Source organism: Aptenodytes patagonicus, chromosome 1, assembly GCF_965638725.1.
Source record: "Aptenodytes patagonicus chromosome 1, bAptPat1.pri.cur, whole genome shotgun sequence".
Taxonomy (NCBI): domain Eukaryota; kingdom Metazoa; phylum Chordata; class Aves; order Sphenisciformes; family Spheniscidae; genus Aptenodytes; species Aptenodytes patagonicus.
The window spans coordinates 149,028,232-149,055,681 of record NC_134949.1 but is presented as its reverse complement, the minus strand read 5'-3'; the positions used below and the strand labels follow the sequence as shown (position 1 = coordinate 149,055,681).

At 43.7% G+C, this 27,450-nt stretch overlaps 1 protein-coding gene across 3 annotated transcripts in view; it reads left to right on the top strand.

The window, feature by feature from the left end:
* Positions 1–18,951: 18,951 nt before the first annotated feature.
* The window catches only part of LOC143170253 (CD99 antigen-like), a 35,306-nt gene continuing 26,807 nt past the window's right edge, over positions 18,952–27,450 (top strand). For all 3 annotated transcript variants that reach the window (XM_076358369.1, XM_076358361.1, XM_076358379.1), the window contains exon 1: positions 18,952–19,061. In XM_076358369.1, the coding sequence (XP_076214484.1) occupies positions 19,001–19,061 (61 nt within the window). In that variant the 5' untranslated portion in view covers positions 18,952–19,000. The remainder of the gene's footprint in view (positions 19,062–27,450) is intronic.

The window sequence follows — 27,450 nt, the reverse complement described above, 5'->3', positions numbered from 1 at the left end:
CAAGTCCATATCTGGACACAGACATTTATGTTTTTCTTCTAAACCCGTTATCTAAGGGCGGGGGGGGGGGGGAGAAAGGAAAACTGATTTGTCCATGCTATCAGGTGGTGATACATTGATTTTGTTATCTGGGTGATGCCTGGGAAGGACAGAAATAGAAAGCCTCCACACTGCAGCTATGCTGGTCTTCAGCACTCCTCAGAGAGGGGCTACTTACAGCAGATTTGGATGGTCAAGATGCTTTACAAACCATAGGTGCTGCAGGAGCTAGGGCTTTGCCATACATAAATACTGCAGCAGGGAAGGAAAGAGTACCTTCACCCTGGCAAGATTTTCTGGGCTAGGCTTACTTATTTGGACTTCGCTGAGTGTACAGTCTTAAATGTACGGTCCATGAATTCCAGTTATCTGGTCTTTTTTAGCCTCTACGAATAAATAAATCATAACCCAGGAAAAGATTAGCAGCTGTTCTCACTGCTGCTAAGTCAGAATCCAGTCAACCAGTGTAGTACTCCAGGTTTCTGCTAGTTAAAAGCCTCTCAAAAACTTACACTGATACAAAATTAAAGTCTCATAGTTGCATAAAGGAGCAAATGTCCTTCCAAGGGAATAATAACATAAACTGTAGTGCTTGGCATTGCACCATTCAGCAGATATTTAGTCAGTACCAGCTTGGACTCTGGGAATATTCACTCTTGACTGAGGTTTTGAGGTTTTGCTCTGAAGTCTTCTACCAAATCCAGAGCATGCAGGAATCCTGTGAGAAGTTAGGTTCTCCACGCCGTCAGGATAACATGTACTCTGAAGTTGCTCCATTGCTGAGCGAAGCTCTCTGGAGGAAGGGAAGAAAATTCAATCTTTCTTTGGCCAGAAAGTTCAGACCCCTCCACAGACGCAGCTGGGGGCTGTGCACTGCCCAGCGCCCTGCCCCACACAGCTGCATCTGGCCTAAGCACACAGCCGGGATCTCCCAGGGCATGTAGCAAGAGCACAGAAAATAGCGATGACTAACACTCGCCGCTCACACCCTTGCATTACTTCCAATTTGACTTAGACAAGACTGCCTTTTTCTGATATTTTATCTTGCCACACCCTCACTCACTTCCAGAGTGTAATTTTTCTGACATGCTGATTTTTCTTATTTAGCATTTGATCTTTTGACAAAAGTCAGCATTTGGTCCCCAGCAGGCAGTTTTAGGACAGCTGAAGTGCTGTCTTAGCAATCACAGGTGAGCTGGTTATATCACACAAAAGCCACCTTGTGTCATGACTAATTTCAGATCCTCCCTATTTCTTACACAGAGTCCAGCCTTGTTCCCTTATACACAGAGAATTAAATTCTTTGCCTGTATTTCCTTCTGGCTTTTCTGCTGGGACACAAACTTATTCAGAACAAGCAGACAAGCTCAGGAGGCAGCACAAAGACATCACGAATAGCACTTGCTACCTACACTGCAGGGCCCCTTTGCATTTTACTGCATGACGGTCCCTGGCGCTGAAGGACCACAGGAGCCAGTCTTCCCATAGCTGCACCCTCAGTCCAGGGCCCTCTTTTTTTCTCCCTTTCCCAAGGAAAGTTTCCTGCTAGGACAAACTCTGCACTGCACTCTCCTGCCAACACTGAATTTTTAGCTTTCTGTGCTTTTCTGAATGTTCTGGCTTTGGTAGGAGAAGCAGCACCTCTGTCAGGTGTGTGAGTATCTCTACAAATCTGTGTTATCTACATCGGTCCTGACTAATATCTGCTGAAGGATATTCCTCTTCACAAGTGCAGCAGGTGGTGTTACAGACTTTTATCTGGCCTTTGCACCGCTGTAGCCACATACATGCAAATGCCTGATTATTGTAAGACAAACCTCAAAGGAGATAAAGGGTAAGTACAATTGCCTGCCCTATTTATAGGCTCATTATTCTGTAAGTGAAACTATGCACACACAGGTGTTCTGTTCCCAGGAAGCCATACTCATTATGGAACACAATTTAATTATGAATAATTAACCTATTTTATTGTATCCAATTTGGGGCAACACAAGGCTACAAAGAGGAAATAAACCCCAAACAAATGCATAGATCGTACTGAAACAAAAACTTCACTTCTAGTTTAATTCTGATGGGACAGCTGTCCTGCAGCTTCTGCTGCTACGAGTAAATCTGGCATGCATCTCCCTTCGCTGACAGAGGGCTGCTTCTTGCTTTGGTTACAGCTCACTACTCACATGCTGCTTTGAATATTTTATGAAAGCGACATCAGGTGTGTCAAAAGGCACTCTTTATGGCTGCCTCTGCAATTACAAAGCTAGTTTCCTAGACACTATTTTCTCCTTACTTGTGTCGATGGACTCCTTACATAATAATCATGCCTTCAATTTTTGAGCATTGGTGACTATGTTTACCTCAAAGGACAGACATACTCTACAGCAGGACCACAGCATATCTTGATTCCCAGTCACCCTGATTATGGGACCTCCTGAAAAATGCTGTAACTCCCTGCCATGCCTAACTTTCCAGGAGAGATGTGTATCTGGGTCTTCACCTGACTCAATACCAGGATGGTGCTAAGTGGTACATCTGGAGCCAAGGGGTGGGAATCACCCCCAGGCTCCCCTGGTAGAAACACAGCTTGGGAGACTGTTGATGGAAAGTTTTTCATTTGTTTGAGAAGAAACTTCTACAAGTAAAGTGAGTTTAAGGAGTTGCTCCCATTGCTTATCAAGAAGTCCGTGTTTTCATAAAAATTCAGCTATGTTTCTGTTACGCATCTCTGTATATCTCTGCTTTCCCAAACACAGACAGCAAGACTAACAAGATGTACTTTTGAGTGGTGACAATGTAATTTGAACTTGAGAACTTAATACTGCTTTTTTCCAGGAACACTGGAAGAAAAGCCCTTGCACTCTATCACATATTAAATAGTAAGGGAGAAAAGTGCTGAAGAACCTTGAGGGTGGTCCCCTCTGCCACTGCCTTCTTCTAGACTGGTTTCAGTTTCAGTCCTGTTGCCGTTGCTCTAAGTTTCCTCAGATTGCAGCTCCGTAACATAGCTCCACTGCCAGTGGTCACTTCTGGGTCCCCATTTCTCAAGCAAACAGAAGCTTGCCTTGGCTTTGCAGGCAACCTGTCAGCATGCCTACTCAGTCCAACACGAGGGCTTGGCTTCCTTCCCCAGTCCCTCAAGGACCAAGTGCCATGCCCAAATCTCTTTCAGAGCCTTCTTCCAGCGTGCTCTTTAATTCAAATAAAAGCTGGCATTGAATCCTGATATTCCTCATGATAGCAGAGACCATAGAATCATTAAGGTTGGAAAAGACCTCTAAGATCATCGAGTCCAACCGTCAACCCAACACCACCATGCCCACTAAACCATGTCCCTAAGTGCCTCATCTACACGTCTTTTAAATACCTCCAGGGATGGGGACTCAACCACTTCCCTGGGCAGCCTGTTCCAATGTTTAACCACTCTTTCAGTAAAGACATTTTTCCTCACGTCCAATCTAAACCTCCCCTGGCGCAACTTGAGGCCATTTCCTCTTGTCCTATCACTTGTTACTTGGGAGAAGAGACCAACACCCACCTCGCTACAACCTCCTTTCAGGGAGTTGCAGAGAGCGATGAGGTCTCCCCTCAGCCTCCTTTTCTCCAGGCTAAACAACCCCAGTTCCCTCAGCCGCTCCTCAGAAGACTTGTTCTCCAGACCCCTCACCAGCCTCGTTGCCCTTCTCTGGACACACTCCAGCACCTCAACGTCCTTCTTGTAGTGAGGGGCCCAAAACTGAACACAGGATTCGAGGTGCGGCCTCACCAGGGCCGAGTACAGGGGCACGATCACTTCCCTACTCCTGCTGGCCACACTATTTCTGATATAAGCCAGGATGCCATTGGCCTTCTTGGCCGCCTGGGCACACTGCCGGCTCATGTTCAGCCGGCTGTCAACCAGCACCCCCAGGTCCTTTTCCGCCAGGCAGCTTTCCAGCCACTCTTCCCCAAGCCTGTAGCGCTGCATGGGGTTGTTGTGGCCGAAATGCAGGACCCGGCACTTGGCCTTGTTGGCTCTCATACAGTTGGCCTGGGCCCATCGATCCAGCCTGTCCAGGTCCCTCTGCAGAGCCTTCCTACCCTCGAGCAGATCAACACTCCCGCCCAACTTGGTGTCGTCTGCAAACTTACTGAGGGTGCACTCGATCCCCTCATCCAGATCATCAATAAAGACATTGAACAAGACCGGCCCCAAAACTGAGCCCTGGGGAACACCGCTCGTGACCGGCCACCAACTGGATTTAACTCCATTCACCACAACTCTCTGGGCCTGGCCGTCCAGCCAGTTTTTTACCCAGCGAAGAGTACACCTGTCTAAGCCGTGAGCCGCCAGCTTCTCTAGGAGAATGCTGTGGGAGACGGTGTCAAAGGCCTTACTGAAGTCCAGGCAGACCACATCCACAGCCTTTCCCTCACCCACTAGGCGGGTCACCTGGTCATAGAAGGAGATCAGGTTGGTCAAGCAGGACCTGCCTCTCGTGAATCCGTGCTGGCTGGGCCTGATCCCCTGGTTGTCCCGCTCATGCCTCGTGAGCGCCCTCAAGATGAACCGCTCCATAATCTTCCCCGGCATCGAGGTCAGGCTGACAGGCCTGTAGTTCCCCGGATCCTCCTTCCGGCCCTTCTTGTAGATGGGCGTCACATTGGCAAGCCTCCAATCTTGCCCTGGAGGGACCCAGGGACCTCCCCCGTTAACCAGGACTGATGATAAATGATGGAGAGTGGCTTGGCGAGCTGCTCCACCAGCTCCCTCAGCACTCTCGGTTGGATCCCAACCAGCCCCATAGACTTGGGAGCATCCAGGTGGCGTAGCAGGTCGTTAACTGCTTCCTCTTGGATTATGGGGGGTTCATCCTGCTCGCCGTCCCTGTCTTCCAGCTCAGGGGGCTGAGTACCCCGAGGATAACTGGTCTGCCTGTTAAAGGCTGAGGCAAAGAAGGCATTAAGTACCTCAGCCCTATCCTCTTCTGAGATGTATTTAAGCAACCAGTCAGCTGCTTTGAACAACTGCACGTTAAAAGCAAAGCAAATACTTTAAATTCTATGCTAAGCCTATAGAAGTAATTAGAGAAGTATATAGAAGCCAATAGAATTAATTAGAGAAGTATATATAGAAGCCTATAGAAGCAATTAGAGAAGTATAATCAACATAAAAAGTCATGCCGAAGATGGCTGTTTGCTTATGTGCTAGAGAAAGCAAAATCAAAATTATAGATATTCTAGCACAGGATTTATGAGAGCGATGATACAGAAAAAAACCAACCAAGCACTATGGGACTGGCCTTAGAGCTAAAGATCTGAACTTTTTTTTGTCTTTAAACCAAACATTTTATAACCAACTGTTATTTGGGACTAGCTTTGTTAGTAAGATTCACAACAATTTAAGAACAAAGGTGCAATGGCCTGAGGCTGGAATTGCCTCATTTTTTTCTACAGTTCCTTTTTCATACTGCATTTAGTCAAAAGATTACCAGTCCAGTGCAAAAAAAAAAAAAAAAAATCAAAAATTTCAGCTTCAGTTGTTCACAGCATAAACTATGCTGACCTTTTCCAGACAATTACATAAAACAGCAATGATAAGCAGTAGGGATCCCTATTAAAATACAACCCACGGCTTTTGTATGTGTGCATGCCTACTTTTTGGCCCACAGTTACTGGGTACACTGAAAAAGATTTTATGAAGAAAAACAATAGATATGATAAATTCCAACAGAAATCAGCTTCCAAATATGAACAGCAAGCATAACCACAGCTGAATCCAGCATTTGCTTAATTCACCAGGGATGGTCTGAGACATCTTTTATCCTTTATACTCAACTCAAACTAGGCATGCTAGTGAAACCCCATTAATCTGTTTCATGAGTCATAGGCATCTTTGTTCTCTGTGCTTTGCTGACGGTTTCCTTTCTCTGAGGGTGGAGAATGTGCTTTGTATAAAGTTTCAACTTGTGTGTAAGTTCTTTCTGGCACAGCACATGTGCCCTACCCAAGAGACTGTGTTTTCCTTTACCACATATTGCTACAGCTGAAATCAGCTGAAAATCTCAAGCAGGAAATCCCTTAACGTGAACTACAGAGTTGTGCTTGGGTAGTCTCTATAGACAGTCTAGGTTACAGCTTCCCAGAGATCCTATTGCTCACGTACTGGGCCTACTGCAGATCCCGTTCCTCTTTTCTCAGTCTTTGCAAAGAAATGGAAATAACTGAGCAGGCCTTTGGTTGCTTGATTTTTAACATACAGGCTAGACAGTTGTATTTTAACAAAGAAAGTAACTAAATCTAGCTTCTCGTATTTGCTTGTTGGATCACTGGTACAGTGATCGCAGTTGGGAAATAAGTTATGCTGGGTTTTTCTTAGCACAAAAGCACCTTTCTGTGGAAAAGCAATGGCAACCTCTCCTCCACAGTTTGGAGATCAGATTTCAGTTCACTGATACTCCTCTTGATTTCTCCAGCAAGAGCAGGCATTTCTGAGACATTCCCCAAATAGTGTACGAGGATGGCAACACGAATTACTTTTTTTTTCTTGAAAACAGACTCTAGGACACAATCAGTAATGCACACATAGCCACACAAAAATGCATCTGCCTCTCCTTGCAAAAAAAGTCCTACTTCAGCTTTTGAAAGAACATACTTGTGAGGATGTATAGTTAATGATTTTCTTCCACTCTTCCATTCTCTACTAAGCAATGTTTCTGAGCTCTTAAATATGAATGCTGCTGAGTAAGTCAAGGCTCCGCAAGCCAGATGCCTGAGAATTTGGCCAAGTGATCAAGTGTTGATTTTTACCTTCCCATATGACAAACTCGAACACTTGAACAAGGATGTAAACTTAAACTTTTAGTCTTCTGGTGTTAAGTGGTATTAGCCAAATAACTGACTTTATACATATATATCAAATTAGTCGTGTGTATAAGTTTCACTTTTTATACTTGTAAGATCCTTTATATCATTATACAAAAGCCTAACTGAAGAAATGCTGATGGCTGGGGAGAAGACAATTTATGGTATACTGTGAACTATTCTGGTAATTAAACACACCTGGAAGCTCACGGGAACTAGGAATGTGCTAAATGAAGAGGCAAAAGGTTACAATGCCATTAACTTTCTAAACAAATAAATGCTGCAAGTCATGCGACTATCTTCAAGAGTTGTATAAAAAGTTAAAAGAAGTTATATAAATTATTATTTGTAAATAAAGATGAAGAGGCATGTGCAAGAACAGCATAAACATGGCATTCAGCTGTTGCCAAGTGAGGACAAAAAACCATTAGAACTGGTGTGCTGAGCTGATGTTTTCTTTAAATCTCATTGTGTCAAGTTTAAAAAGTTCACTGCAAAAGCACTGGGCCAGAACAGAACTTGTCAGGTCTGATGCATGTTTGTCCGGCGCTTCACCCTCCTCATGCATCCTCTCCTGCCCAGCATTACTTCTGAAGCAGAAAATTCATTACCATAAGACAAATAGATAAGCAAAGCTCAATTTTCCTTCTCATTAGCCAGCTTTAGGACGTGAACACTAAGGCTGGTGAGTAGAGTTAATGCATCAGAGAAATATACTGTGGATCTGAAGGTGTTTCAAAACACTGCTTAAGACAGGAAGGAAGAGTTTCTTCTCCCTGCTTCTTAGTGCTGTCTTCAGCACTCAGGAAGAGAAAGTGGGCTAGGAAGCTATTGTAGAGAGTGGCAGGTAAAAGGTGGAGGAGACTTGACGTCTCTTTTGTACAGAGTTAAACCTCTGGAAATCAATGGGTTGTTGTTGTTGCTATGTCAGCAAACCAACAAGTTGTAAACATCTGGTTTTTCTGGTGGTGTCAGTTTTGTGCCGCCCAATCCCCCCAGCACCGGAATATAACAAGGCACAGCTGAGGCTCAGTGTGCTGCATGCTCCTGCTAACTGCACAACCTCTGCGAAGACGTTGCAATAAAGTTTTGGTCAGTTTTTCAGCTGTGCTAACTTCAACTGTGAAGGCTGAAACATAGCCTTCCTGGTTCTGTATCCAGGAAGACAGAAATTACTTTTATGCCACCTGTGGTCTGCTCAAGTCATCCACTGCATCCGCATTGGCTGCATCCAAGGATTGCACCTGGAACACTTTAGCTTGTTAAAAAAATTAGAGCTGAATTTTGAAAGCTTCAAGGGTGTCAGTCCACTTGTAGAGCTATGGAAAGAAACAAGAGGAAGAGAGTCTGATGTTTTCAAGATCACAAACCAGGAACAGAAACAGAAATCTCAACTACTAAGCTCCCTGTTTGCATCACTAAACAATCAAAATGTGGAAAGTCCTCTTTTGAACCTTTACACAAACCAAAAATCTTTTTGTGCATTCTGTACTCTCATATAAAGGCAGTGGCGCTCTGTAGGACTTGGCTACTTTAATTATAAAAGGACAGCTCGTTCCCCATAGTCACACTTCCCCACAGAATATTCAGAGAGAGGCTAAGTGCACCTTTCTGTACTTTTCTGCTAAAGTTCATCTAAACCATAGGCTGCAGCTGTCCCTAGTGTCCCATTACACAGTAGTCTCCTATAGGAACCCATGCTAGCAGGATGCATCTGGAGGGAGGGGACTGAGGTGGTAAATGTGTATTTGTCACTCAAAGCACAGAAGTGTACACACAATTAGTTCTTACTAATGAGCAGGAGGAAAGAAATTATAGATATCTGTAGTATTTTGTACATTTAAAAAGATTCTCCCTGGCATATGTATCAGCAGATGTCAACTACGACTGGGGACCGTCTATAGTAAAATATAGAATTATGGTAGAAATGCCCTGGACAGTTCCATAAACTTTACCTCTCTTCTGAGATATGATATGATCAACATGATATGTTCCACTTTCTTAGCTGGTTTTAAAATACTGAAGTCTGTCACTGCGCTCAACACAGTGTAGACTGAAGCATAACCAACCATCTTAATCGTTAGGGTTTGGCCTGGTTTTGCACAAGAAATGAGACACAGCATAGTCAGTAGCAATGCAAGACCTCATCAATGCACACATTTGTGCTTTTGATCCCTCCTCTACATCTGATATCACTACGTAGTTTTAGCTTCTTTTAAATCTTGGCAAGCATAAAGCTTCAGATTTTATGTTACAAGGGTGTGGGGGAATGGTTTCCACACGAATCTTATACCAATGTGATCTCCTCTCTGACTCCACAGTATCTAGACGTAGCTGGGGGTGCTTGAAACTAAGGCCATGGTGAATTCCTTTGCTGGCTCCTGTCTAGAGCTCTCAGCAGACAGCAAGGGCAAGCTTAAATGACTTTTCCAATTACCCCGGTACAGAAGAAGGAGACAAGGCAACAAAATGGAACAATATATGGGCAAAAGAAGGTGAAGCAATGATAGGAAAGGCAAGCAGTAATAGTTTCGAGATTTTGAATCTGGTAATAAGAAGCCCCATATGTGAAAATCTGGCCCTATCAGGGCCAGTGAGACCTCACTCCAATTCCCCACTCTACCCCCACCAAAAGGAGGCAGGAGGATTTGCTCTCATTTGTTTAAGCTTTCTGATAGCACTCTGGGCACTTAGGAAAAGAGCAGTGTAAAAATAAATGAGTCAGAAAAATGGATGTGGGAATGACAAATGCATGAGCTATTTTTCTAAAGTGATGCTTGCTTTCCACATTTCTTAAATTCTGTGGAGAAGTTATTCATAGCTAGTGTTCCCAAGGCAGGTACAGTTATGCTAGCTTGTTTTATGAACTCAAATTTTATGTGCTCAAATGGAAAATGCTGTATTGTTTGACTTAACAACTTTTCTTAAACTACACACACAGGAAAAGGGGGTGTTCCAGCTGTGTGGTTTGTATTTCACATACATACCATTTCACCTTGCATTTATTTTCTTTTTTTTTTTCCTTAATTTTGCAATGCAGTAAAAAAATTACACAATCAAGGACATTATAAGTTTAGTTTAGTAAGCTGCACTTCTCTATATTTTCCTTTGGATAATAAGAGAAAAATATTAGAAGAATGCAATGGTGTGAATGTTCTTGCTCAGAATTACAGTGTAGATCTGCCACCCCCAGATCCCAGCATTAGCAACAAAATCACATATAAATAAGTAAATTTTTATTCATAAGATATCCTTTAAGGAAATAATAAAAGAGAACTTGAATTATTTAGGCTTACTAAGTGCCTTTCTGTTATATATGGGTTTTTTCTGCGAAGGCAGAAAGGCAGAAGCGGAAAGGAAGCAAATAATTAACAGAGAATTGGAGGAAAAACTATTTCCTTCTGTAGTATGGAAAAAAACCCCTACAGTGTTACTCCTGCCTTTCAACTGACTTTAAACCACCAGTTTCAAAAAAAAGAAAGTCCAAGTATGAATCAACTGATTAATTTGTGAAATATATTATCGCTCACTGTAAATTGAACCACAGAATAATTTAAACTGCTTTTGGTTTCTTCTCAGCTGGACGATGACATCAATATCAGCAACTCCTCAACTTTTTGCTTTTTTCCACCCAGACAAATATCTAGGCTTCCCCACCGTTACACCCTTCTCTCCGCCACTGCTGTACAAACAGTTGCAAGGGAAAGGGTACTAACAGTCATCTTTTGGGAACCAAACTCAGGAAATCAACTTTGTTCACCAACAAAGTGCACGATGACAGCCACACATTTCTGTATCATGATCCAAAAAAAGCTCTATGGGCTGAGGAGGGAGCCTCGTGAGCTGGCTAATCGGCATCGCTGAGCACAAAGACACAGGCTGTCATCTGCTCCTAAACAGATGATGAGATAAACCACAAGAAAGATCCTAAAGCAGAAAATCCACTCTAATGCTGGACATTATTCTTTAAAGAAGAATTTTAAAGTTTTCAAAGGGAAATAAGAACAACGGTTTCCTACCTGCCTTTTTAAGCACCCACCCATTAGGGGGGCATTTGCCTATTTGTATTCATTTGTTCCTAAGACCATGCATGACTAGCAACGTGTTTACTTCTCCTGTGTGTGCAAGGAGATTGATTCTGGGTATTCCCATATTTATTGCAAGTTTTCCGCTGCCATGATTTTGCATTCATTTATATAGCTCTGTCTTTTCGAGAACGGACAGTATCTACCTGTCCTGGTGCACAGGCACCAAATTTAGCATCTTTCCATACACACGCATGACTTAGTGACTTGAGCTTCTTTGGGTCACTGAGTCCATAGCCAGGCTATGCAAAGATGGAGGCCACTGTCTTTCAAACTACACCTGGGCCTGAGGCGTAAATTTAAAAGCTTTAATCATAGAATCACAGAATGGTTTGGGTTGGAAGGGACCTTAAAGATCATCTAGTTCCAATCCTCTGCCATGGGCAAGGACACCTTCCACTAGATCAGGTTCCACTAGACTACCCCTCATCCTATCACTACACTCCCTGATTAAGAGTCCCTCCCCATCTTTCCCGTAGGCCCCGTTTCATGCCAAGTGCAACAAAAGTACACTTCATAACACACTGGAGCAGCTGCTGCTTTTATTCTGCAACACACAACTGAAATAGCTTATGCCTGTCTTAGACTGTAGATGGCTGAAGTTGCCAACAGCATTTGCCATAGCATCTTAATGAGGGATTCTTTTGTGGAGATCTAAGCGAGAAATACAGAGATGTTTTTGTTTTATCAGTGCAGCTCAAAAGATTTTGCCCTGATGTGATGCATCTAGCATGCATACACAAAAATCATTATGAACAAAATGCCTTCACAAATGGCTGCTAAATTCTTGCCATGTTTGTCAGATCTGCTGGCCTCTTTCAAGAATCCAGCTACACCCTCACCATGTTTATGAAACTGAGCAGTCACGTAACCCATGCTACGTAACAGGTGGAGATATAGAAGACAACAAAACCATGGAAGAATAATTAGCTCTCATTAAACCTTAGCTTTCTTCCCTGCTCTAAATCAGTTGTTTCTAACCCGAGCCCTCAGCACAGCACATAACCTGGGTTTATCTCATTGGGTAACCACTGAAATTCCTAAATCCTGGTCATCTTAAAGTTCATGCAGTTCGGTGTCAAACTAACTGCCTCTCAAGGCAACTGGTCCAACTCACGTCTCTGGTGCAGGTGGCCTTGTGGCCCACACTGCAGGAGGCTTCGGATGAATGGATCAGAGGGCACACAGGAAAGTAAGCCCTAGCAAGCCCTAGTTACCCAGGGCTGCACTTCCGAGGCAAGGAAAGGAAGGGGAACACATGCAGGGACATGTGCAACTGCTTCCCCCAATTTTTACAGGAAAGATGTTTCTGGGAAACTTGATTCTGAAACAATAAGACATGCAGACTTGAGCTTGAAAAGAAGATTTTCAAGAACAGAGGAACCTTCTGCCTTTTTTTACTGTCTAGACAATGTCAGTACTGGGAGTATCACACACATCATGCTGTGGCTGAAAATGAAGGCATTCCAACTTTGTTTTACTCCTTGTGAATATAACAGTTTATGAAAGTGAGCTATATTTCCTTTGAGGAGAAAATACAAACAGCAACAAAAGTATTAAGTAGGATATGTTCAGACAATATGGCAAATGGCAACAGTACCTGAACAACTAAAACATATACTCACATGTTCCTGTTTTATAGAATAAACACCTCTCATACATGTCGGGAGTGCCAAAATTGCATTCACTTAGACTCGGAAGGATGCAGCTCAATCAAATAGTATAAACTGAATGTGGCATTTACCTGTTTAAGAACTGCTTCAGTCAGTTTTCTCCTTCCTTCTTCTCTGAAGAGCAGAGACAAACAGAATTTAACATCAGGGAAAATAACATACAAAACCAGCACTAAGTTACCATCTTAAAATTGAATTATTTTGTTCTTAGAAGAAAAAAGAAAAGAAAATGGACATCAGAGGTTTTTCAAAAGGAACAAACATTTCATTACTGAAAATGCCACTTTGCCAGAAACAGAGGAAAGGGATTCCAGGTTTTCTTTTCAGTAAGTCAAATAGTTACATTAAAATACAAGTGACTTAAAATATTCAAAACAAAATTTCATGGTGAAATGCAGATACAGGAGAAACAGCTTGCAAAAGATATGTAGTGAACCATGAAACCTGTATCTCAGCAGTTAAATTACAAAGACAGATTTATACAGTTAGTATAGAATTGAAATACTACTAGAGGGATCAAGAGCTCCTATCAGCAGTAGACCTACTTTACTTTCATTGGATAAATCTACACCACAGCATACCTTACAAGGCTTTATCTTTAAAAAAAGCTTTTCACTGTAATTGATAAGCCTATGTAGGGTCTCTACTGTATACTGCTACAGCCAGACTGCTTTCAGCATTTATATGAGACTAGATATTTCTAGCCCATACGATTATGAAGACAAACTGTTATAAACGGCTCTCTAGACAGCAAAAAACTCAACTTACTAGAATTCAGTGAAGACACTATAGTCTACTGAAACAGGAATTAAAGAAAATAAATCTTTAATTAAAGAAGGTGACTATAAGTAATTAATAATAAATAATAGAAATTTTAACACACTGCAGTAACTGTAAAAAAAATCTGTTCCAACAAAAGAGGAGCCCATAAAAATACAAAATAATAATTAAAAAACCCCATATTTGGTATGCTTAGCCTAAAAATACCACAGAATTAATTCTAACAAAGAAGACCTCTTAATATCCTGCTTACTCTGACATCACTAGATCTTTCAGAGGAACTATTAAAACATCTTAAGAAAACCACTGCTTATGTATAAGTAATTCAATACCCTAGACGATGGGCAGCTAACTATTTAAGACCTGATCCTAATAAAAGGCTACTTGTTCCAATTCTACTGGTGTGAGTTATTCCGGAAGAAAACAAAATTGGCTTTAAGGGAAAAGGGTTGCAGTTGCATATATTAAATAAGAAAACTCCAAAGAGAAGGGGAGAAAAATAGTAAAGAACAGGTTGCTCAGAAAACTGTAGGAAAGTTAGTTCCTCAAGATCTATGTATTGGTTAAGAAAAGATACTCAAAAAAGAACTACCAGTGAGTATCTACAGTTATAGATATTAAGATTAATGCACTTAAATAGCCTGTGTATCACTACCACAAATCCAGTTGACAGCCTTCCTGTATTCTACTGATGTATGCATAGCTGAGCCTCCATATAACCAAGGAAGAACATGTTAAGGGTTGTTGCTGCAGGCTGCATTTTCTTGAAAGGGGTTATGCAGTAAATAAAATATCCCTCTGTTTCTGATAAAACAGAATAATGCTAAAAAAAAAATTCTTATAAGAGAAATAAGTTATTTCATTAATCAATAAGCTGCATGTTCTGTTATGGAACTAAACTTTGAATGGCATCCATGTCCTATAACGCACAGCTACTTTTTAAACAATTTTTTGCCTAATGTCTCTTCAAATATAGATTAGTACGCAGAAAAATGATCTATAAATTCATATTTCTCTTTATGAACTGTTATGAAAAACCGTAATAGACTTTGGACATTGAAAGGTCTTTGGATAGTCTACAGGAAGTGTAGTCAAAGTATGTACAGATGTTACTGGAAGATAAAAACCAACAAAACAAAGTATAAAGCTATTTGGAGGGAATCTGAAAAGGAAACAATACCAGCTGTAACTAATCCTAGTTACAGCAGGAGTAACCTCTGTAGCAGGAGAAATGGGATGAGCTTTAAAGAAGATGGGCTCCCAGTTGCCATAGACCTTGATGCCTTACTGTTCAAGCTAGTGCTTTAAGTCCTGTAGGCATACTGCAGTAATTGCTGTTACTGGAAGGCAACAAGTGGTACCAACAGAGAGAGGGCACTTGCTGAAGGAAAAGCTGAGGGTGACTAAGACCAGGTAATGGGCCTTTGCAGAGGTTGTTCAGGATCTACACATCTCCTGCAGAAACTCCTTTCTGAAACAATCTTTGTTATTGAACAGGGTGGTTGTAGAGGAATCTAATTTGTTTCCTTAGGAAGAAACCCTTAGGTTGCAGTGTCTTAATGTCTCTTCTGTCCTGCAAAGCAGAGAGCATCAGAAAATGGCACACAACAGGGGAGCCAGCAGACGATACGCAGCAGATTCTGGAGCCTCTTTGGACTTTGGCTCATTCTGAATATACCCTTAGAACTGGAAATAATACTGCTGCTGCTTTAAAAAAAACAAAAACAAACAAAAAAAAAACCCCAAAACAAAACAAAAAACAAAATAAAAAACCACAAAAAAACCTGATGCAATTCTTATAATCTTTAACCAAAGATCAAATGGGTGTTAACTATGTTTGTAATACATGCTTTATATTTCATCCTTTTAAAAAAAATTCATGATTGTATTGACTGACTATACCATATCAGTTCGCTTGTGGCCCTAAAACTTCAACTTGCTGCTAAAATATTACGCTTATTTACAGGAAACTTTGCTGGTGGAACTAGTCCCTTCTCCTTCTCACAGCTCAAGTATGAAAACATTGGGAAAAAATAAGGTTTCATGTGTTTGACTTTTATTTAAAAATAAAGATAAATGAGAACCTTTATATCCTCACAGCAAGAAGAAACATAAAGATCAGAACCCATGCTTCAGTAGATGCCATGACAGAAACCAGCACTGAAACCCTGCCCTTCAGTTTGATTTCCAATTGATTAAAAAAAGTAAGAGATGCTTCTGGCAAATAGCCTTCCAATACCTGCTGTTAGAGGAGTCCACAACATCAACACATCCAAATATACTCCTTACATATGAGTGTTCTTGGTGTCAGAAACATTGCACCTGAAATAAAAAGAGTCATCGCAGAGTATTGCCAAATTCTGGTGAATAGTAAAAGCAAAAAAGACAACATAATTTCCAGAGTTATTTTCGTACTCATACCAACTTTGTAACAGTAACCGAATGCGTGTGTGCATCAAAGAATAGCTTTTTACCATTGCCAATACAGCCCACCTCCTTTCTTTTTTCCCTAGTGCTGCCTTTGTCCGTCTGCTTCACCATCCACTGGCAGCGGCTGTGGCCCTCTTCTTCCAAAAGGCGTCCTCAGGGGACGGAGCAGTAAGGTTTTAACTGCTCCATGAAGACTTTGCTTTTAGCAAGTAAAAATCTATTTGTCTTTCCTTTGCTGCTTTGAACGTCTGGAGAGCTATGCTCTTTCTGGCAAGGTTGAGAGCTCATAGGTAAAAGGGGCAAAAAAGTTATGCCGAGGCAGGAAAAGAGCTACAAGGATCTTACTTCAGAAGAGGAATTGGAGGAAACTGAGAAGAAAGGAGTGTTTATCTTCATAGCTCACAGACAGCTGCAAAGGCAGCTTTTTAGCTGCTCACATCACTGAGTTTGTTCAAGTTTGAACAGCTTCGTCTGGCTTTACAACTTCCAGCCTTCATTGTGCTGCTGTATAAGTCATATTTTTCTTCCGGCCAAACCACAGAGCATGCATGTCTTTTAAAGATCCTGTTCTTTAGAAATAAGTCTTAAGGTAACCTTCTCTCCTTCCGAGGCATCTTCAGATCAGGCAAATGCCCGAGCTGTTTGCAGAGGCTACCTGGTAGAGGCTATGGGCAGGACACAGACAGAGTGAAACACCTGCTAGGACAACCATTGCAGGTTGAGCGGGGCAAAGATAGGTGCTATCAGAAGAAGTGGGTCTCGGATTATGCACATTACTCACACAATCAGATAACCAGCCCTAGTACTAAATTATTTTTTATTTTTACAGACGAGTTGGCTTTATGTGTGAAATGCCAAAGCCTGGGGTTTTTCTAATCAAAGTTCAACACATAGAAGAGCTGGTAACCACAAATAATGAAACTAATTTTCACAAGATGTCAGTGAAATCTTCAGATCAAAAGATTAGTAAAATTGAAAAAAATTACCTGATATTCATAAATCTGGAAAATTTATTAGCCATAAAGTGGGTAGTGCCGGCAAACTGTACCCCTGCCTCAAGGATTGAACCAACTGGAAACCACTAGCTCTAGTGCAAAGTGCAGTTATCTCACATCTGTTCTGACAGGAGGTTGCTTTTACCTCATCTGAAGACGGCAACTTTGACAAAGACTAATTTTCGAAACAGGAAGCTACAGGGCCCTGATCTGACGTGGTAATTCCAGTGAGATAACTAGGCTTTCTCTGTTAGTTCTGCAATCCTGGAAAAAAAAAGCAGTTTGGTACGGAGTGATTAAAGAGAGAAGTGTGCGGTACTCTGAGGAGTACCGATTCTTGTTCTTTTTGTCAGAGAGCAACTTCTTAGATGATGCTTAGCAACAACTATAAACAAACGCTCTGTTAAAGGACATCCTTTGAGCAACATTAATAGTTTCCTGTGTTGTGCATATAGCATTAATGACTAGATCCATACTGCTGGATTACACAATACATGTGCATATATTCACTCCTACCTTCTAGGCTTGGAGTTCAGAAAAAAGGAAGCTGCTAACGATGTAATGTTGACTCCTGTCATGGTTTAACCCCAGTCGGCAACTAAGCACCACCCAGCTGCTCGCTCACTCCACCACAGTGGAATGGGGGAGAGAATCGGAAGGGTAAAAGTGAGAAAAACTCGTGGGTTGAGATAAAGACAGTTTCATAGGGAAAGCAAAAGCTACGCACACAAGCAAAGCAAAACAAGGAATTCATTCACTGCTTCCCATCGGCAGGCAGGTGTTCAGCCATCTCCAGGACAGCAGGGCTCCATCACGCGTAAAGGTGACTTGGGAAGACAAACGCCATCACTCCAAATGTCCCCCCCTTCCTTCTTCTTCCCCAGCTTTATATACTGAGCATGACGTCACATGGTGTGGGATATCCCTTTGGCCAGTTTGGGTCAGCTGTCCTGGCTGTGCCCCCTCACAGCTTCTTGTGCACCTCCAGCCTTCTCAGTCGGTAGAGCATGGGAAACTAGAAAGTCCTTGGCTAGTGTAAACACTACCTAGCAACAACTAAAACATTGGTGGTTATCAACTTTGTTCTCATCCTAAATTCAAAACACAGCACTGTACCAGCTACTAGGAAGGAAATTAACTCTATCCCTGCCGAAACCAGGACAGATGTGTTTTTGTCATATGTGCCCCCGAGCAGAGCTCAGCACAACTGCGTCGACACGGTTCCCACCCCAACCCGCAGCAGCAGTGCTTCAGGCTGCTACGACAGCACGCAGGGGACCGACCGGCCCTCAACCGAAAGCGTGCAATACAGGACACGAAACGGCCATTGGAAAAGGACTTACAAGAAAACAGAATCTCTAACATCCATCTTCCCACTCCAGCAAAATTAGTTAAGAAAACTCAGTGCCGTACTGCGCACGGGTGTACATTTGTACCCGTCAGCCGCGGGCCCAGTGTGGCATCGCTTGCAAATACAAGACTCAAAGCTATTTACCGATTTTCTGTCCGACCAGAGAAAAAGCAAGGTTGTTATGGGCAAGAGTATTAGGTGTCCTGGCATGCTTAGTGTTGGGTAACTTTTCTGAAAAGAGAGTGCCTGGAGAGGGCAGCGGTGCAAGAGCGTGCGTCTCTGCTATTAAAACCTGTGGCCAGTGTTAAAGCCCTGGAGCTCATTCCGCCCAGAAAACGGGGCCTCCTCTGGCGAGTCCGCCACCGCCCGCCCTACCCAGGGGCGCGGCACGGCAACGGCGGGTAACGGCCGCCCAACCGCCGCGCCCTGACGGGAGCCTCACCGCCCCGCCAGCCCGAGGAGCGGCCCGCTTCCCGCAGCCGGGCGGGCTCCGCGTCCCGCCGCCGCCGCGGCGCTGTCCGGCCGGGCGCTGTCCCGCCGCCGCGGCGGGCAGGAGGGGTCGGCTCGGCTCGGCTCCGCTCCGCGACGAGCAGCCCCGGCGAGACGGGCCGCCCTCGCCCTCCTCATCCCCCGGCGGCGGGGGGACGGCGCCCGGCCTGACAGCGCGGCGGCCTGGGCGTGTTCCGCGCGGCGCACCCAGCTCCGGGGGGCGGGGCGGGGCGGTGCCTCCCTCCGGCCAGGCGGCGGCAGCTGCGGCGGGTGCTGGGAGCGGCTGTCAAGGAGCAGGCGGCGTGTGTGGGGTGGGCAGCCATGCGGCGCTGGAGGTTCTTTCCCTTGGTGGTGCTCCTCGCCGTCCTGGTCCCCGTCAGAGGTGAGGAGGGGCGGGCGGCGGGGAGCGGTCACTGCCGCGGACCCCCGCTGCCCCGCTGGGCTTGGGGCGGGACCGCTCCCCTGCCCTCCGTCCTCGGCACGGAGGCGGCGGGGGGGGGGGGGGGGTTCAGCGGAGGGGCTCCGGGGACGAGAGGAGCCTGGGAAGGAGCCGGGCGGGTCCCCGGGCGCCGGCTGCCTGTGTCTGTCCGGGGCAGGGAAACGGCACTCTCTCCCTCCAGCCCATTTTTGGCTTGTTTTTGTGTTGTTTTTTTTCCTTTTAACTAACTGAAAAAGTATTCCTGAGCTTTCTGCCCGCCTCCCGCACTGGAAGCCCTGCCTTGTTTGTAATCTCTTCGGTGAATACGTGGTACTCGCCCCAGTAGGGCCCTCGGGTGCAGGGGGGTCCTTGAAGGAGGCTTGGAGGGGGTTCCGGAGCGGCGGGGAGCTCTGCTGGAGCTTGGCTTCCATTTTAGGAAAGAAAGCGGAGTTACGGTAACTCCAGGGCATCAGATAGTTACTCACCAGAAAGTCTGCTGTCACACGATGGCCGTTTAAAAAAAAAAAAAAAGGGCAAAACTGCAGGGTAAAACACAGTAGTGTGTTCTCTGAGAAGCTTCTCACGGCTTCAGTGTGTGTCAGGGACGATTTTCTTGAACCCTGATCAAAACGGTGTGTATGTAATAGCACGTTGGTATTTGGTATAAGGAAACAGTTTGGGCGGAGGAAAAAAGTAGCAAAGTTCCCAATACCAAGTTTTTTTCAGGAGGAAGACTCCTAAACTGGAATCTGCAGTGCAAACTGTCATTTCCCATTTATATGACTTATTTCTAATAAACTTTTTTTTTTTTTACTGTGTTAATAAGCATACTTGGTGCTATGCCTAGGTATTTTCTTTCAGGTGCTTTGTAAAAGTAACATTTCAAAACTTAAATATCTGTCTCTTCACTGTAAGAGAGAAGGAAAAATACCTGTTCCTAGCTTTGACTGGAAGCTGTAGATACTGCAGGATGCCACATAAACTGTTTGGCATGAAGCCTGTTTGAATTCAGTTCTCCTGCTGTGGCCTTATTGTGGTCTTAACTGCTAGGTTAGCAAAGCTGAGCTTTTGGAAAAATAGTACAATTTTACAGTAGCCGCCTTTAAAACTGACAGATGATTCAGGCTGCTAACATTTAGATATCATCTTACTACTTATGTGGAAAACCTGCTTCTCTACCTCTGCAAGCAGTCCTCACAGTCATGGACAGCAAGATCTTTGGTGTGATGCTCTTAAGATGTAGAAGTATTTGGAGTCACTGAAAAAATAGTCTTTCTAAACTTTCTGCCAAGAAGTTTGGAGGTGAAGAGAGTCTGTCCGGTTTCTGCTTCACCAGGGGGAAGGTGCACAAAAACTGCCTTCAGGGGTTTTGTTTTGAATTCTGAGGAAAATGATGCTATGTTTTTAACAGATTGCTCTTAAAAAGCTGGTTAATTTATCTGGGTACTGATTAATGCTGATAATACAAACCAAGTAGGTTATAATTAGTTTGGACATGTATTCCTTAAACAAGACACGTAAGAATTCAAGAACTGTTGAGAATGTCAGCCTGGGGAGGGTGGGGCCCTTCAGGGGAATTTCAGATTTGTGGTGGTGCAATCTTAAATTAAAATAAAGGCAAAATCTGAATTACGTACCTTTGCAAATTTTAATTTCACTGTTGGTAGGCTATCTGTAGTCTGAATTTGCAGAACTGCTATAGAAAGTTAAGAATCTTACCTTATAAGCAGATCAGCTGTTGTGTGACCATTTGGAGGTAGCTGGTTTCACTTGGGACTGCTTGCTTTCACAATTTAAGCAGACTGGTCTGTGCCTCAGGACTGATAACTTCTTACAGGATCATCCATTTTAACCGTGTGAAAGCTGTTAGTGTTAAAACAATATTCAACATATCATGAGGATTTGAATGTGTTACTAAGCAAGGGTGAACTTTGTTATTTGAGCTTGCTTAGAAAAAGAGCTTGCAGTTTTAACCTCAAAAGAGGTATTAAAGTGTTGTCTCATTTGCCAAGTATGAGCTCTGCAAGTCAAGTAGAGCTGGAATTTAGATATCTTTGGGGCTGGATCCAGAGGAAGGCCGAACGTGAGTTTTTGTATCGTCAGTTTGTATAGGCAGCCTAACAGCTTGCCCTTGCTGAGGAGTGGGATCTTTCCATTTCTCTTCTCCTGGTCTGGTGCCCATCAGGGCCTGTACTGAGATGATTCAGCTTGATAAGTCAGCAAGTGACTAATCTGGTGCATTGAGTTTGCTCTGCGGAGTGTTTGATGGGTGTCAGAATCAGTGCAAGGGAGTGGCAGGGCCGAGCATCAGAGAGTGGAAATGAGGTGGGGGCAGGAAGCTTCCTGCTTTGGCTGGCTGTGAGGTGTGAGACCGGCTCGGCCATTTTACATCTGGAAAACCACCAGGTTAGCCCAGCATCTAATTTTAGGCATCTGGTTTTCAAAATAGAACCAAAAAAAAAAGTATTAGGCAGCAGATCTTCTGTACAATTTATGTGAAGAGCACAGCAGAAGGAGAATTAAACAAAAAAATCCATACGTGATGAGTGGCGGAATACTGCTGTATGCAGACAACAAGGCTCAAAAGTTTCCCTTATCTACTGTAGAAATATCAAGGCATAAAAAGCTGTCTGTTTACTGAGGATCTGGAGTTTGGACTCAGGAATATATGCTTTAAGTATCCTTTGCAAGAACTGAGTAGAGCTTGTTGATTGAAACACGGTTGCCGCAAGCAACAGTTGTGGTAGTAAACTCCAGAGGTGAGCAAAATAGATGCTGGAAGCTGAGGTATCTATGTTGTAAGATCAGTAGCCTAAGGTGAATTACAAGTGGAGATCCCTTATTCGTAAGACCGCTGTAATTACAGGGCTATAAGCAAAGGGAAGGAAACATTTGTGCCCCTGACTTCTTGTTGAGGCAAGTCAGTGTTGAGAAAAATGACTAGTTGGATGAAAGATGGTGAAATGAGCCTGTCTGTAATGTAGTAGATGGAGCTTTCAGCTGGGGCAGGGAGGTGGCACAGGGACTCCTGGAGACTGATCTCTGCTTTGTGGGCTCTGGAGTTGTTTGCCTTTTAAATCTGATTTAAAAAAAAAACAAACCAAATCAACAACCACACAACTTTCAGTTGAACAATTTTAGTAGCAGTGCTAGTGTGCATACATGGCAGCATGAACTTTAAAAGTGCAGCACGTGTTTCTCCATCTTTCTGTTTCCTCTAATTTGAAATGGGTGAGGTTTTTTTTAATGTGTTGTTATTTATATAAAATGGCCGCACTGCTACATCAAAATGACATCACTGCAACAATCCTTAAGCTTTCCGTAGTTACAGTGATTTAACTTGGCAAGAGTTAAGTGTGACTCAGCCTACTGCCATCCAGCCAAGACCAATTTCAATATTTTCCTGATGTTACTCTGGTGCATGTGATGGGGTTGCCTGCACTTAAGAAAGGACTCTGCTTTAACTCTTGCTGTCTTGAACCTCTCACTGCAATCAACTTGTATTTCATCAGGTGACAGCCGTGTTAGTGAAATGCAGTAATAATAGTAATCTTCATCAGTTAAGATCATTTTGCCAGGGGCAAGCCTCTTTCTTTTAGCCAAGCTGCTTTTCCATGCTCTGGCACAGGAACCTACTCTTTGGAGTCTAGTAAAAGTGTTTTGAGAGAATGTTATGAGCAAAACAGTCTCAACTCGGGGAACTTCTACTTAAATTAGCGTGCTGTCAGTTAACACAAACTTCTAATCATGGATATGGGAATTGAGAGAAAGAAAATCAAATCCTAAGGTCTTCCCCCTTCCCTACTTTCAACTTAAGCCAAACACCCCTACCCACCCCATCTCGGCTTCCCTGGTTTTCGCTGCAGGTTACGCTCAGCCCATCCCCTGCTCTTTCGGTGAGATGACGGCAGAGCAGGAAGGTTGTATGCCTAATGGTTTCTTTCTCCTGCTTCTCCTTGCTTCCTGCTGATTTTCCTCTGCTCCTTTTTGCTTCTCAGTGTCTCTGCCCCAGTGAGGGTTACTTATGGTCCCTCAGGGCTGTCCCTGCCCTGGTGTGAGTGGCCCACAGCTGCAGTCCCTCAGGGGTGTCCTTGCCATGACGTGGATGGCTCATAGCTGCAGTCCCTCAGGGATGTACCCTGGTCACATGAACCTCTCCTGCCCAGAGCATATCTCCAGCCACATGTACCCCCTGCAGTCTCGCCCTCTGCGAGTCTCTCAGACTGTCTCCTCACGTGTCTCCTGTCCCTGCTGGCTGATGCTTTTTCTTACGTGTGTTCAAGCAGGAATACTCTGTGCTCCTCTGACCAGTTGAGGGTTTGGTGCGCACCATCGGTGTCAGTGCAGCACGAGGCAGTTCATGGCCTCTTCCCAGACAGGGCACCCTGCAGCCCTCTGCTGCTGAAACCCTGCCCAGTTCATGCCCCATAGATTCTTGAGCAATGTGTACCTAGGAACTGTTTGGACATACATCTTGCCTGTAAAGACATATGTCTTGTGTCTCCAAAACACATGGCATAGTTTATAAAGTAAAATAAGATTATTTATCATATGTAACAGCACAGATTTAATTTCATTATCACTTTTCCAAAGGCCACCTAGTAGGTAATTCCTGGTCCTCAAGTGATAAAGACTCCTTCCTTAGGGATTTCAATTGCTGCAGGAGGATAGGCATGAACTTGTGTCTCAATTGTCATGTCCTCAGGCCTGGCTAATACTTTGTTACCCATCTGAACTTGGGGTATGTGGTTTTCTGCAGGGCTGCTATGACAGGTTCCTACTTTTATGTTAACTAGCTCCCCCCCAGCTTCGTAGAGGTGAGATTTCCTTTCCCTGGAGTGCAGTTTCAAGTGAGCCATTGTACCGTTCTACCTTTCCAGATGCCTGGGGATTAAAGGGAATATGAAACACCCGCTCTGCTCCACAGTCTTCCCCTCATTCTTGGACAGCTGTGGTTTTGAAATGACTACTGCTGTCTGAGTCTAGCCAAGGCTGCATTCCATCATGCCAACAAATGTTTGTTTGTTCCATCAGGGTGCTGCCTACATTTTCTTTCCCAAGTAGAAAAGCTTCTAGCAACCCACTGCTAGCTTTGCCACTGTGAGGACACAGCACCTGCCGGTGTTGCTGGAGAGAAGGGGGCTGATCTACTTGCCAGGCTTCTCCAAACTTCCCTTTCTCCCATCACACATACTGGTTCATCATTCATACTTTCCATGTGTGTCATATTATTCCACAGATCTCACACTGCCTAGTTGCTTGCACTATGGCTTCCTGAGACAAGTCTCAGATGCGTTCTCTGCCCCAGTACATGAGCAGCAGTTTCGTGGACCTACCTGGCTAAAAATAACTTTCCTTTGTGCTCACACCCTGAATCTATGCTGGCAAGTTGAGCTAACTGGTCAGCCTGGCTCTTACATTTCTCAAATTGCCTTTGAATTTCAGATATGCACATTAACACCATGTGTTCAAGTAGATATTTCTCTGCGTAGCTGTTGTATTACTTTCCATTCTTCTGATGCTGCACATGGTTTTCCTCACTGCTGCTGGTTATCATGATTCCAATCTTTGAGCCATTTCTGCACCACATTAGTGATCACTCAGGGCCCCTGATGCTCCTGAGCATGTTTCAGGATGGCTCCGAAGGCCATTACTTCTGGAAACTGATGGCAGCCTCCCCTGTGGAGGGGCTCCAAGCTGCTTGGAGCCCTGTTTCCTGCTGTGATTTTACAGGATCCATCAGTAAACAAGCTCCATTGGTTATTTTCAGCATATAACTCATCATACACTGGGGCATTTTATACCAGAGCGGTTCAGTCTTCCTCATATTGTTGATTTCCTGGCCACGGACTAATCAGTTCAAGTTGGGAAAGATAAAGATTACCTGTTGCCCATTACTTAGTACTTCTTCAAGAGTTTTTCCTCTAATCAATACATCATCAATGCAGTGGAAAAATTCTCTAGAGGTATGTTGCTTTAAGGTTTTGTGGATGATGCCATGGCAGATGGTAGGGCTGCATTTCCACCCCTTGCAACAGCCAGTTCCAGACATATTGCACACCATTGCAGGTGAAGGCAATTGAGGTTTTGCTTCTTCAGCCAAAGGGATTGAAAAGAAAGCATTTGCAACATCAGTTGTAACATACCAAGTATATTCTTTGGCTTCTGGCTCATGCAAGAGCTGCAGCATGCCTGAAACTACAGCTGCTAATGCAGCAGCTACGTCATACAAAGCTCTGACGTCTGTTGTTAACTGCCATTCTCCAGTATGCTTCTGGACAGCATGCACACGTGAGTGCATGCAACACTGTTGGGGTCAGTAAGAGTCCTGTAGGTGCTTCCCTCCTGTACAAAGCACACTGCCTATACCAAAAGTCCAATGCCTTCCTGTCTCATCCGTCCTTCTACAGTGGTCAAGAAAGTCAAGCCCAAGGAGGGCAGGGGCAGTAGGGGTGGTGGCAACAGGTAGCGGCTACCAATCTTGTCTATTCAAACTGAGACTCCCTTCCAGTAGAGGTAGTCATGTGTCTTCTCCACTTACTCTGTGAATAACTACTTATTCATCACTGCTACACAAGGGCAATAAGGTACATTGAGCACCAGTATCCATTAGGGCATGATGTAGATGAGGCCAAGTGGTGCCTGGCCACCTTACCCAGACAGCCCAATAAACTTGGTTATCTTTACCTGCTGCCAGGCTAGCAGCAGGTCCCCCTCCAGTGCAGTGAATTCAGATGCGTTGTCAGAACAGTATGTGGTCTGGAGGCTGGGGCGGGAGAAGGCAGTGGTTGAACGAAGCTCCGACTCTGCCCTGTGCTCACAACTCCTCAGCTGGCAATGCTGCATCTCTGAAGCGCCTTCCGTTCGACTCGGTCATACCCTCTCCTTTTCCATTCAGGAGCATCCCTAAGTCCCAATATCTAGGACAGGGGCATGCAGAATTCCCATTCTTTCCAGGCATTTTTCCCCAAGATTTACCATACTGCCGGAATCTTGGTATTATCCCTGGTCTTGCTGTGAATCCTACGGCATGCTCCCTCCAGCATGGTACATAGTAGGTTATTCCTTGGTCAACAGGGGTCCCACCATGTTATCAGCCCCTGCTACCCAGGCCCTGCAAGTTATTCCCAATACAGAGAAACAGTGTTCCAGCTTGTGTGTCTTGCCCTTTGCCAGGCTGTCTGTATCTTACCGGCTGCCGCAGGAGGTCTCTGTGCCACCTTGCAAAAGGACATAGTGGCAGCAACAGCACTGAGTCAGCTTTTCTGCAGACTTGGGATCAATACTGCAAAAGCTCATGTTTGAAAGGTTGCTTGGTATCATAAAAACTAGTTTTAGTTTGCTTTTTCATAAAAAGAAAAAGAAGTCTTGCTTTCTCTATATGCTTGCAAATTCTAGTCTGGGAAAGATTTCCCTGCTTGCTGCAGGAAAGCACATTTTTTCACATGTTGAAAATAAAAATTACTGCAGTGATACTCATCCCAAACTCCTTTTAAATTGGTTTAGTCTCTGCATTTGATGTGACTGGGGAGCTCAGAAGAATAGGATCCAGAAGATTTTCTATGAAGAATTCCAAAAAGTCATAAGGCAAATTCCTGTGACAGTCCAAGAACTTAGTTCTTTGTGGCATAATGCCTGTTTACAATAGTTTTTCTAAATATACAACAGTTTTTCTAAATGCAGAACGGTTCCTTTAAAATACATAATTAAGATGTCAAATGCCGGAATTATTCTAACATTTTGGGAAAAGGATCATTTTAAAAGGAAACATTTACTTTCTAAGTCAGGTCTCATTACAACATCCTTGGCTGTATAACAAATGCAGTTGCTTTCCTTTATACAGATTTCAGTCACCTGTGAAGAGTCCACATACTATAAACATCTAAAAAATGGCATCTTTAACTGTACTTGTAAAAGGAAAACCTATTGACTGAGGTAACTGTTAATTAACTGCAGATCTTAATTCCACTCTACTTTCCTCGTAGCTTGAGTTCTGTAAAACTCCAGTTGGATCTCTTGTTTCTTCACAATTGTTCACAAGAAATGGTATTCATTTCTTGATGCGTGTAAAGTATCCGCAAAGCTGATTTCAGTTTGAGCCAAAGCGTTTTAATCTAGGTAAAATCAAACTTTGTTTTTAGGATAGCAGTTGTTCTTTTATCAGGTAAATGTTATGACTCAGCATACAAGTTAATCTTTCCATGAAGTAGAAATTCTTTTCGATTAAACACCCATCAATTTCGTTGGTAAAACTGTCATTGGTAAAAATCAGATTTTAATTGTGAAACTGTCTTTGTATGCTTTTTTGCTTAACCGCAGAAAATACTGCTTGCATCTCTTCTGTTTGTGAAGA